At 33.9% G+C, this 14,085-nt stretch overlaps 1 protein-coding gene and 1 non-coding gene across 3 annotated transcripts in view; one reads left to right on the forward strand and one right to left on the reverse strand.

Annotated features, from left to right (window-relative positions):
* LOC128992393 (voltage-gated potassium channel subunit beta-2-like) overlaps nt 1-14,085 on the reverse strand; it is an 83,287-nt gene that overhangs the window by 23,831 nt on the left and 45,371 nt on the right. For both annotated transcript variants that reach the window (XM_054415950.1, XM_054415949.1), the window contains exon 3: nt 1,242-1,459. In XM_054415950.1, coding sequence (XP_054271925.1) covers nt 1,242-1,459 — 218 coding nt within the window. The remainder of the gene's footprint in view (nt 1-1,241; nt 1,460-14,085) is intronic.
* Trnav-cac (transfer RNA valine (anticodon CAC)) lies at nt 12,184-12,256 on the forward strand. Its single transcript has one exon. It is a non-coding gene; the product is annotated as a tRNA-Val (tRNA).

Genomic DNA, 14,085 nt, shown 5'->3' on the forward strand with positions numbered 1-14,085 from the left:
CCATTACTGTCAGTCAAACTTCCTTCACTAGAGGCTTAATTGAATTTGGATAAAACAATGAGGTACAGGTTTTCAAGGCCTAACATTTAGCAATGGTTGAGGATTGACCTTTGTCATTTGTACAAAGGCTAGTTAAATTTTAATGTGTCTCAATATTTAATACTTCTTAATTCGAACTGTGCCGGATTGTATAAGCAAAAAGGGTTTTCACACAAAACATACATGATCACTTTCACATGAATATGACAAATACACTTACTAAATGTCGACCATAAATCCTTACTTACAACAGAAAGAAACAGTGTTCAAGTTTGTAATGAATTGGATAAAATATTTAACTGTCAATTAATTTAAAAAAATCTGTTAAGTAGGACTTTAGAAACGGGTGTGACAGAGAAAATCCTTGTATTAAGAAAATAGATGGTCTAAAATAATATATTTTGCACTAAAGGGCCAACAGGTGAGATGCAAAATTCCATATTCTAGTTCTAGTTCCATATTCTAGTAATAAATGCAGTACAAACAATCCTACTGTTATTACTTCATTTCATACTTTGCCTGAAAGCTTCAGGCAATGTATAATGCCAGCATTAACTCTGTAATTTGCTGGTAACATACAACGGCGCTCTAGCAATACAGAGCCACGCATGTATTGCGGGTATTGCGTCGGAAAAATACTACGGCGTTGCCAACTACTAATGACAAATAAATATTGAGTTTACGGAAAATAAATCATGATTTATATAACAAAATAATCATATTAATGTTACATTTTTACTCAAAAACACCAATAGAATTTTTACGTTAAACTTTCAGCAAGTAAAAAAAATGTACCCGTATACGCATGTCTATGTGTACTATATTATGTCATACACTTTAACAAGGAGGCTATATATGATCTATATGCACGTGATGGGAAGTATGTTTCAGTTATACTTTTTGGAAGTAAGTTTCTGATATGTTTTATAATGCATTTTTCTATTTATAAGGAAGTATACTACTGTACTGTGAGGCACTGGGAAACGACCTGGTTTAGTGTTAGAGCTTTGGGCCTTTGAAAGTCGAGGTTGCGGATTAAAATCCCACCATCACCAACGGATTTTATCAACGTGATAACCCCCTGACCCTCTAGGACTAGCCTGAAGTTAGATTAAACCAGTTCCGGGCTAGAACCAAGGGTCCTAGGATGTGAAGGTGGGATATACTGTAATAATAATTTTACAAAACTGTGAGGCACTAACCTAGGCCTACGTTGGAGACGCGCAGCCCGCTCTTGCCGATGTTGCGGTAGCGCAGGCCCGGTGTCACCGTGGACGACTGTCGTGTTACGGACGGCGTGTTGATGTTCTGTAGCAACAGCTGTTCCTTGGAGCACGGTTGTTGCAGTTGCATGCACAGCTGTTCATTCGTGCTTTGGAACTCCTCCATACAGTCCAGACTGGCGATGGGGGCTCGACAACTGCAACAGATGTAAAATACAATTGTTGCAACAGCTGTTTCTTGGAAAAAATGTCATCCTTCTAAATGTAAAACGTTACCACACTCTAAACGTCAAATTTCTCACAAGCCAACAAATCTGCAAAACCTGAAGTTTGTTATCACTTTTGCATACATAAATGTCATATCAATAAATTATTAACATGTATTAACTGTAGAACCAGTCATCATAGTCTAAGGCGATTTTTGTGAATTTATACGATTGCCACGAAAAAATTATGTGTTATAATTTTATCCAAATTATACTCTTATAATATACCTTATATATTGGAGAAGATTCCCCATAAACAAGTAACAAATATAAAGCCGAACACACAAAGTAGTTTGGGGAAGAAATTTCCCTAGGTGGAAGAAGTTATTGACCAATAACCAACGCAGGTGAGCCAAGGGAGGGAATTTTCTTTACATCCACCCTTCAAACGCAGAGATTATATCCCGTAAAACTGTTCAGCTGCAACAGAGGGACGTTATAAATTTGTTTTACGGTTATTTTCCATTTCGGACAAGGAAAGTTTACTGCTAAGCTGTGAAAACGAAATTGCTCCTCTTAGGCACTTTGGATCGGCTCTCACTGTAGACGCTGTGAAAATAATAAAGTTTACACATTCAAGTGCAGTTATACGACATAAGTGTTAACATGTATTCCACAGTTTGAGATTGGAGTTGCAGTTCATAAAAGAAACTGACGGGAACGTGATAGTTTAAAGGGTAAAATGAATGTGAGACTTTGATAATTAAGTTACGTTCATGCTGTACTTTTAAACAGATTCAAGTGATTAAGTGTCCATGATTAATTGTCTGGTTACTCGAGTGGTTATAGTGGTCGCCTTCAAATCTGACGGTTGCTGGTTCGATTCCAAGAAATCAATTAACGACGCTTTCCAACAACAAGTCGATGACAAAAAACCCCTAAATAAATGCAACTGGAGTATACTTTATAGACAAGAAATTACAACTTATGAAACATTTTTGTACACGTAGACAATTTTCTGCAACATCTAATTTAATGTAAAGTTTTCCACAATTTTCAAATATTTAAATTTTTTTAGAAAATCTGATATTTTTGAATGTAAAAATTGCCAGGAAATATTCATTAATTCATTCGCATGTGGTTGACGACTGGTATCTACTCTTCATATAAATAATACTATGATGACTAACAGAGGAACATAAACTTACCTAACAAATAAGTTAACCTACATTTCCGCAGACAAATAAATCGTATTCGATAAAACTAAAACACTGCTGATGCGTCACATGAAACAAATTTTGTGATCGACGATTAATTAGAACACAAATCAATCAACGCACTCATTAACGTCATATTTTACACTCGCAAACTTTTAATGAAAACGAATCCCTCATTCTGTGATTTATTCTGACACGTTCAAACGAATAACGATTATGAAATGAGAAATGAACGATGAGCTTTGAGGTTATGTTTCGTCGTGTTGCTAAGCAACGGTGACAACATGGTTTTCTTTCTCTCTCTTGCACTTTGCTGCACCATCGATTATACGATTGACGGACATGTAACTAGATTTTGTACTGGTGACGTCAGCCCCTTCTCTATCTTAATTTTAACGATTGTAGATTTTGTCAACCATGTGGTTGAATGAAATGGTTTTTAACTATTTTTCTGTCTGCAATAGAGTGTGTCTTTTATCTGTTATTGTCACACTTCATGAAATAAATAAAATGCAAAAGCGATTCCCCCGAACAAAACGTTTATTCTTGAAATTATTTGTTGTTAAATCATTGGCATGAATGGAGTGCGCACAGTTAAACTTAACAAAGAAAAACATGTGAATCATGGTCCTTCTAAAGATAAGGGTCGTCACTATTAAATAGTGTCCTATGTAAATGAAGTTGATGTACGTAACATAACCTAACTTAACCAAAACTAACCTAACTTCCATATGTTAAATTGAAATAGTAATCCTCTTCTTGAAAATACTCCAAATACGTACACTACAATGTACCTAACATAAAAACACATACTTAAGCTTTATATTTCACAATTGGAGGATAATCCTATTTGTAGTGACCATTCAATCGAATGCATAAATTATGGATGCTAAGAGTAGTAAATGTTAAATCACCGATCTTTTATTTCGAACCCTAACCTTTGTTCATTTATTTCATTAATTGAAATAGATTTTCTGAAACGGGATTCAATAACTTCAAATTTACATCACCAGTAAATAAAACCATGGATTAAACATATTCCTCATGTTTAATCTATGATAAAACCTAAGAACATTCCACACCCCAACCATACCCCATTTCCACTCAAAATACATTCAGTTTTGCCAGTCTGCAAAAGTAACATTACGAAGTGCAAAGCAAATGAAATGTGAAGGGGTTAAACGCACTTGAATCAGAAATGGCGTGACGTTATGATAGGGGGGGGGTGAGGGGGTTGGAGTGGAGGGAGTTATTCCAATCGATTTTGAGGCCATTTGTCTGTATTCCCTCCTGACCCACTTCCTCCCTAACAGTTATATCGGGCAAATCATCCTAAGTCCTTTGTAATGGGATTTCAAGTAGGTGTCGGGTAGGGTTGTTATGGTAGTAGGGATAAAATGAGGATTCGAGAACAAGCTGTCTTGGAGTAGGGATAGTCCACTTATTGAGGTTAAGTGTAGCTTACGTTGTGCGACCTGGGTCATTTTCATGCTGTATTCAATCAGAAAAATATTTCATCATTAAGTGAACATAATCATTTCCTTCCATGCAGAAAAATTAAAATTACATTCATCATACAGACATGGATTAGTATTTAAATTCTACAAAATAGATACTATGAGTCACGATGGATTATGTTTGGACTTTGTAACGGAGAATTGGTGGTTGCATGTAACTTTAGATCAAACATACTCCCTTAATAGATCTATCATCCTTATGGATCTGCTGAAGACAATTTTATTGTTAGTTTAGTCCGGTTGACTGAAGAGGTCGTGTTATGTTTGAAATTTGTTTCTTGTTATCTCAGTAAATTAGAATCTCGTTTTAACAAATAAAATGGTCTAATCATAAACAATGACTCGTCCCTCAGTTATACTGTATAACAAACAGTAAAGCACAAATATACTCTAAATTAGTATAAACAAAATTAGCAAAACATATTTCATGGATCTTTAAACATTGGCGAAAAAGCTGCACATAAACCACAGCCTAATATTTAACTTAGAACATATCAATAAAAACATGTAACCTAGCCAAATAATTACATACATGTAACTGTATATTAATATCGGCTGCAGTAATGTCGGCCATTCGGTGTAATGGCCCATTTCCCAACGGTATTTGTAATGCACACGAGCGCTATTGCTCCAATAGAATGCGCCATTAGACCAAATCTGGCGCGATTAAACCCCATAATTACAATGTTATGAACGCATTAAACTTTGATGAGGGGTTTAATCCGATATGTTCATGCAAATTTGTTTACGGTAATATCAGTGTTAAATATATTTATAAATCATTTGAATCGAGGTATACTGTTATATAGTTGCCCCAAAAAATAGTACATATATCTTGATTTTAAATTCAAACGACCAATTTTCAGGCAACAAAATAATGTAAATATTTTCATTTTTACCAAATAAACACAACCAACTGTTCCCCTAGTTAATAGTGTACAAATCAAAATGATTCATCTGTTCGAATGCAAACAAACCTTTTCTCCATAAGGATAACATGGGAACTTTAAAGGCCACGGGGGGCCGAGCCCTGAGGAGTTTTCCAAAATTTTACTTCACACAAACCTTTCCGGGGGTGGTAAGAACAACTCTCAGAATTTTCATTTTGACTGGATGGCCGGTTTGGTAACTCATAAAGGACAAACAAACGACAAACATACATTGGATTTTATAAATATGTATTTGAATCGGGATAAAGTATTGTCCATCAACACTCTCTAAATTATTGTTTAAATTAAATACAAATTTAGAATGGTTTTCTTTGGAGGATGCATGTTGCACATTTAAAGATTCTCCTTTCATTAGAGACCTCATTATTAAAATATTTATTCTAGGGAAGGTTTCATGATTTTAATACGGAATATTTGTTATAGTCTACCAAGATTACTCTTTTTCATGTCTCACCTCACAGAAGAGTAGGTTCAGAACTTTTTTAAACGTTACTTCAAACTAGGTCTAAAGGGTCACAGCGTTATTACTTATATAAAATACATTGGCGATTGGCGTGATTTGAACCCGGGACCTCGGAGACAGAACCTCCGCTCTTTTACCACCATAATTAGGCCTACTCACTGTACAATATGAAGTAGTCAAATATTAGACGACACAAATTATTGACAAAAAAATGTTTATTTCCAAGATTGTGATTTATTACTGTTGGAAAACCGGGTCACAACAAACGATAAACAAAGATAACTTTTACAATCAGTCAACAGCTTTTTCACGACTTTTATAACAAAGGTGAAGTTTATTTCACTGAATAACTTGCATGTAAAACAGCTTGATGTATGCAGATGTGGAAAATATGGCGGTTACAACTTTCAACCGTAGTTTCTCATGCGTAAAATAAAAAGGCTTTTGCTTTTGCCAGAGGCGGAATGCCTTATGTGAAAAACACTCCTCTTTCACTTCTTCTATTGAATTTTCACGTATCCTTGGTGGATACAAAAATCCATATTTTAAATATTTTATCCTTCTAAACCGTTTAAAATTACATTTACGATGCCTACACAGGTTTACTAATTTTAATATTTTTCTCTAACTCATAAATATTTTTGGTTTAAAGCATCGAGACCTTAATGATGGACACAGATGTGAAAATGTATTATTTACTTAGCAATTATGTACTCTATGTACATATAAAAAATTTGAACGTATAATGTTTGACACCAAAATTAAAAAGTATGTCGGTCCCAGCTCTAGGTCTTACCGTGCTACCTACGGTAATAGCTACTTCTTCATAGGGAAATTCGCTAAAAGTTAATTCAATTTCAAATAAATCAACTTTAACTAACCTAACCCAACCATACATACAAATTTTAATATTGTAAGGTAATTAGTGTTCTAATCTTTTAGCGAATTTCCCTATAGGGAAGTAGCTATTACCGTAGGTCTCATGGTAAGACTTAGGCCCGGGACCGATTTACTTTTTCATTTTGATGTCCACAGAGGCCAAAAACACCACTCGTTCAAATTTTTATATATGTATATATATATATATATATATATATATATATATATATATATATATGTGTCCGTGAACACGATAACTTGAGTAATTTTTATCCGATTTTGATGAAATTTGGTTTGAAGGTGTAAGGCGGGATAAACTTGAATGAGTTCGCGATCCAGCATGATCGGACCATGGGAACAGGGTTTTATGGGGGGTTTTATGGGGTAAAAATTGGGTTTTCTCACTTTTGACCCTCAAAACACAAAATTTCCCAATTTTTCTCTAAACCTTCTTAAAGAGCTTAAAAAAACAAACAATTCAGTATATGAAAGTGTTTTTGTACGGTTATTGGTTACGGAGAAAACTAAAAAAATGGTAAATTAAAAATTCCCATGTTATTCTTATGGAGAATATTGTAAAATGTTGTAGTTTGCTTGTTTATGGATATATTTTCATCAAACTTGGCAAATATATTCATTTTATACTAAGCAATAATTATTTTACTTAAAACACACACTTTATTAGTTTCCTTGTAGCAGCAAACCTAGGTACTCGTTAAACCTAATGTTATTTAAATAGATCAATTGAAAATCAATTCAGCTAAATAGAAATTCGCTTAGGCGTCAGGTTTGCTGCGGCGGGGGTATTTTTATTCTACCTTTGAATGCGAACACATTACAAAATGTGTATTAAAACTGTAAAATATCCTATTGTTATTTCTCCATTTCATACTTTGCCCAAAAGCTTCAGGCAATGTATAATGCCTGCATTAACTGTACTTTGCCGGTAAAATTAACGGCGCTCTAGCAATACAGAGCCACGCATGTATTGCGGGTATTGCGTCGGGAAAATACCACGGGGCTGCCAGTTAATAATGGCAAATATCGAATGAAATAATTTTTTTTAGCGAAATAAATTAATTAATTGTTGCAGTAAAATACACTAATATTAATGTTATTTTTTGCTGTAACCACACCACCTATACAAATTAAATATTCACGTTAAACCTTCAGCTATTTTTACAGTTCAACGAATTTGGTTCGTTTGAGATTTTTCTACATACGCATCTAACATAGGTTGTGGTAGTCTTTGGTATAATTTTGACATCGTTCATACCAAAGTTTTGTACAATTAGCCTACTTAAAGTTTTGCTCGAGCAATTTAATAACTTCGAGCAATAACTTTGTCAGTAACAGTGTAGGCGTTACACTTAGGAAATTTGTAACAGCTGATATAAAACATTAAGAAAGTCTTCTTATTAAAATCGGCACGTCATGGAAGAATCCATAGTATAATTTAGCACACCTTTCAAACCAACCAAACAACACAACTTGTGGACACATTGTATTTTTTTAGATATGCAGGATATAATATCCGCAGCACGAGGTGATGAATATCCACGGATAACTCAGCTACAGTATCGACCTCTGGCGCTGGATTTCTCTGCAGTATCCGCATTTTATTGTTGGCTGACATGTCAAGATTGCTACTATATTGGCCACTTTACCAACCCCTCTACTCAAAAAATTTTGTTTTCTGTCCCATAAATGTTTTTAGATAAGATAAAATATAACATTGTGTGTTTTTTTAGAAATATTTCCAAAGTAAAATGTAATTTAGTTGTTTATGTCAGTTGATCAGTATTCTAAGCAATAAGTGTTTAAATATTTTATCTCCCTTTCAATCGGCTTATAATATTCTGAAAGTGTACAGTAAATTTATTTATTTTTAAGTGTCTGCTATCAATTTTTCTACCCCGGATTGAATAATACAAATACTAACTAGATTGAAATGATCTAATCCTAGCACACACCCAAATATCCACAATAAGGCTTGTAAAAAATAAAATAAAAATAACAAACTAATAAATTAACAGCTGTTTTTGTTGTTATTACATTCTTGTCAAAAACGATTGCATAATACCTTTAATACCTATAATACCATAGACTTGTTTTATCTATGATAATACTAAAGACTAACCAACACAAGGGAGTATATTTTATCCAAGATAATACTAAATTAATTAAATCCTACTCCCATACAAGAGTTATTTTAAAACGGGTCCAACAACAGAACCTAAAAAAAGAATTTCAACACTAATTCCTCAACTCATAATGGTTAGAAGAAATTGCGAGTATAAATTATTTCCATAGTAAAAAAATGATGTTGACGTTATAAATTAGTGTCAATGGAAAAAAATAGATGTAAACATTTGAATAACGTCAATGTCTACAAACATAGGAGAGGTAGAGGATACAAAGCCTCTAATGCTCTTACAATAATTCCTTCAAGGAGCTTTGCTTCTTTCCGCTCCGTGCTGCCTCAAACCGATCCGGGTACAGGATAAAACGATCTTCAACTGCTTGGATTGACAAGAAATATAGTGTGATAGAGGTAACAGATTATTAGCCTAAATAGTTTTCTACTTCAACGGTTAACATTTGTACCGTTATTGATATTACTATTTGTTTGGGAGAGCGAGCTGGTTTTTTATAGTGGTTAGAGCGCGGGACTTCGGTGCCTGAGGTCCCGGGTTCAAATCCTGCCAAAGCACCAATGAATTTAATCTAAGTGATAATGCCGCAACCCCTAAGTATAGTCTAAAGTAATGTGAAAAACAATCCCGGGCTCGTGCCTAGCGCCCTAGGACAAAATAACAAAAGAAACACTATTTGTTTGTTGTGAGCTATGAGGCACTGATTCAAATTAAAAATAACTTTGTAAGGAGACAAAATGCTACTAAAAATTTAAAATATAATTTCAAAGTTACGTTTAAGATGAAAATTCACATCAAAAATTTCCTTCACAATATTTATCAAGAGTAGCCTAGTTACCACATCCAAAAGTACGTCCACAGTACACCTTAGAGTTCTTTTAAATACAAATAGCTTTATAAAAATATTCAAGGACCCCCAAAATATTTATAAGATTACCCCCAATATTCAAAAGTCCCCTCAAAGTACCTATCAACTTTCCAAAATTAATTTAATATCCAAAAGTACATTTGAGCATTCTTGCAAGGTACGTACACTCCCAAGAACTTTCACCACTAACCAGCAAAAATCTCTAAAGAAAGAAATATTTGTTGGTCTTACATTTCTTAAATGTAATCATTGGCAGTTCAGTGGTTTTAGGAAAGTACAGTGTATTTTGTTTATAAACTTCCGAATTCATACCAACTAAATAATTTCGTATACGTAATTTACTTTTATTTCAACATGAATGTAAGTACGAAAATTATTCATCTTCAAATCATTAACAGATTTTCCTTGTCGAAGCACGGGTATTCCGCTAGTCACACATAATTTAATTGTAATTGTGCTCACCTACCCAAATACATTTAAAAACCCTGCCTTACAAAAATAAGCTTGTGAAAAATGGAGAGCTAGTTTGCAAGTGTTGCGAAGTACAAGTTATACATGAAACATTTTTAATATCAAAACCAAGGAAACAGTAGCGACCTCTATGGGCCTTGGGCAACTATCGACCTACTTCTCCCCCTTCTTCTCCTTCTCTCTTCTCCCCATTCGGTACTCAAGACTGTCAGTTGTGACTAATGTTGTACTGTCAACAGCCGGACTCAGTTTTGAAATATTGTCGCAGAAAGTTCTGATTTCCCAGCACAAACTGTCATCCAATTTGATGAAAAATAAATCTCAATTGGGATCGGGATTTAAAGTTATGAAATGGGTGCGGTTTGATAAAGTAAAATTTATGATTTTAGTTCTGAAAGCTGTAGGGCGAATTATTGTTGATTACCAACACCTTCATACTACGTATATTTCCCCAATCACCTGATTTGCTACATACGTAGAAGGTGTCATTATGTTATTACAAGAAACATATTGATTCTTCTGAATAACTAAAAAGATTATGACATTAGTCATATTTTATTATAATAAAAGTCTTACGATATAGTAACCCAAATGGTTTGTCCCATTTTTACCCAAAAAATTGTAATTTATCTCCAGACTAGTTTATATTGCTGAAAGAATAACTAATTCAAATTATTGAATATTTATTGTATTCATATTATTGCATATTTACGGAGAACATTAAAGAGAACTGTAAATTCAAAATTCCTAAGTAGTTTGATGTTGTTTGCTTGATCGTGGAAATATTTTGATTACTTTTGGGTATTTTATTTATTTATTTCATACAAGTTATAAACATCTCACTAAACAAAACACATACCTTTCTTATTGCAGGTTCGCTGTGGCAGGAGTATTTTGAATTATAATTTTAGCTGTTTTACCATTAACAATGTAATTAAACTTTAAGATAATTCAAAATGTCATCCATAAAATATGTATTGAGTGACTGCGATCAAAATTTTTCAATGTAAACTGACTCTAGAACCATGTCAATTTATACTAAGCCTACCAACCAAGCACATTCTTAAAGAAATTTGTTGAATTACCAGTTTTGGTATTTGATATATGTAAAACATATTCTAACTAGATAAGATTTACACAACCGACACCATAACCTCCTCTAATACAAGGCCAAGACGTTATGATGTGGCAACATCGCACCGGCCTGTTGCCATGGTAACAATAGTGAAACAAACGAGTAAACATAAACATTGCGCAGACGTACCATTAAGTGCAATAGCTGTTTCAGTAGGCCGGATCTGCGACGATGCCACTTTTCTCTCCCGCGGCCTTAGACGACTCCATACCGGCACGAGGGTGCATATTTTAAGAAAAGATGAGTGGAGAGTTGGTAAGATGATGGCTTCTTTACTGAATACGATCAGCTGGTTCTACAGCCAAAATTAAAAGCTTAAGAAAAGTTGTGTCCAGCTCAGCTAGAGTCGTCCAAACCACATCTTTTCTCCGAGTAGAACCATCAACCTTTTGATTAGTAGATCGTTCAAGCCACGTAGGTAAAAACATAAGTAATCCTACTAATATTATAAGTGAGAAAGTTTTAGATGTATGGAAGGATGTTTGTGACAAGTTAACGCAAAAAATACTGGTCGTATAGGGCTGAAATTTGGCGTGATGATAGCTCACATTCCCGATTAACATCTCAAAAATCCTTTTGGGCTCTGTCCCAGTGGCCCTATAGTTACCCATGTTACCTTATGAGTATTCATAAAAGGAATAAAAGAATTTAGTCAGCTGTTTAAACTACACAAGTTAATTCTTTGATGTTAAAAGGCATTAAAAATGTATAAGGTTTATCAAAAGGGTGCAATACTATTAATTCGTTTTGCATGTATGACAACAACTAATTTGAACTAAGCAGCAACAAAAAGCTGTGAGAACTTAACTTTTTTATTGATTAAGTGCAGTGGTAGAACATTATTATAGTAGTATTATAAATTATAGTAAACCAAATTTTCTTAAAACGTGTCCTCCATCGAAAACGCAAATCACGAGTATAATTGCAATACACATTTTATACTTATACGCCAACCCCGTACGAAGGACGGGCAATCTGCTAGTGTCATATTTTTGTACTGCAAATTAAATTTATACATAATTTAAATTTATCATAGTTAATTTCTACTTCACATTCCAAGTTTCCGTAGTGTAGCGGTTATCACGTGTGCTTCACACGCACAAGGTCCCCGGTTCGATCCCGGGCGGAAACACAATCTTTTTGCTTTTCATAATATATTTTTTTACAAAAAAGCTGTGAAAAATGAGAATTTAACCTTTTTATTGTTTAAGGGCAGTGATAGAACATTATGGCTATGGTAGATGTGCTATACTACTGTAAGTGAAAAAACAAATTTTTCTTAAACCCTGCAAACCCAAAGCACGAGTAGGCTATAACTGCAATAAGCATTTTATACTTATACGCCAACCCCGTACGAAGGACGGGTACTCTGCTAGTACATTCATAAAAATTATTTTCCTTTGAAGGTATGATACCTTAGACTTTATTTAAAATAAACACTAAAGCTACTTTTTATGAAACTATCCAGTTTCAGTAGAGCAACGGATTTCAAGAGCGATGTTTTGAAACAGATAATGAGGGGTGAAAACAAGAATTTCAAGTGTTCTGTAAACCACCCTTCAATGTTAGCTGGAGCTAATAAACCCTTGCTACGTTTTATTTCGTTTCATCGTCCTATCCATTAAAAACACCAATGAAAATAATTGGTTCTTGGTTTGGTAAAATTAGTTAAATTTTTTGTAAGAATAAGTTTGTTTTTGTCCATTTAGTCACTATAAAATCCATACAAACATTGTGTATAGTTGATTTCACATTAAGAATGTAATATTACAATCATACAGCTGCCAAAATAATTGAACATTTCATAAAATATATATCTATAAACCTAAAATACAGGGGGCAACCTTGTTGACTTTCAGTTATCTTTCACTTCTAAAACAAAAGCTAGGATTCATACAATATAACAGAGGCGGTATTGTGTAGGGGGTTGACGGTTAGACAGTTCCATAATTGAATTTCCAAGCAATATCGAGTTGAATTATTTATCGGAAGCTTTAATAACCATTGACATTTTGTTATCAACGGTTTGTTTTAAAATTTATCTGTTCCTAATTCAAAATAGAACTGTCGCTAGTGAACAAATAGTGGTACAGTAACCATAATTTTCTTCCTTTTTCCAAGTTTCTAGCCCCGCATTGTTTTCCACATTACTTCATGCTAGGGTCGCGGCCATTACTCATTGGTGACCGGTGGGATTTGAACCCGGGACCTCGTGGACCGAAGTCTCTCCTCTAGACCAGCTCAGGCCCCACTGATCACTAGACAACCCCTCTTGCACTAGTTTATGCTATTTTTCAATATGTGTTCATCCAAAGTCTTACCCCTAAATTTAATTACATAGAGTTACATGATATTCACAGTAATACTTGGTACTATCATATAAAGTCAACGACATACAGTTCTGTTAGGTGTAATTTATTTTCATTAAGGTGGTACTATTAGTTTAGTATTATACGAAAAATGAATACTGAAAAACAAGATTTCAGGTGGAAAAACTACATTTTATATCCATGTAAAACTAAATGATACAATGATACATATTGAAATATAATTTTTTTTATCGATTTTCTGAACAATTACGATAAACATTGTCAAGTTTTGTCCGACTGAAATTCACGTCCACAGCGCATGATTTAAATCACAAAACCCATTTCCAAATAAATGAAACGAGTTCGCGAGGTATCCAATGGACGATACACTGTCATATGACAAAACCATTAATTTTCATTATTTTATCCTCATTTATGCGTCCATTTTATCCACTGTCAACGACAAAACGTTCCGAGTTATTTATAACGGTTCTGGCAGTGGTAAATTGTGGTTTTGCAGCAACGATTTGTTGTAACGGATAAATAAAATATAACGCAGTTTCAAAATAATCCTATTATATAAATTTGAGGTGTTTACTATTTTTGGTTATCACAAGATGTAGAATAGATGCTTGGCAGTATTTAATATGTT

Source organism: Macrosteles quadrilineatus, unplaced genomic scaffold (assembly GCF_028750875.1).
Source record: "Macrosteles quadrilineatus isolate MER2022 unplaced genomic scaffold, UCM_ALF_1.0 Scaffold_4__1_contigs__length_99947679, whole genome shotgun sequence".
NCBI classification, from domain to species: Eukaryota; Metazoa; Arthropoda; class Insecta; order Hemiptera; family Cicadellidae; genus Macrosteles; species Macrosteles quadrilineatus.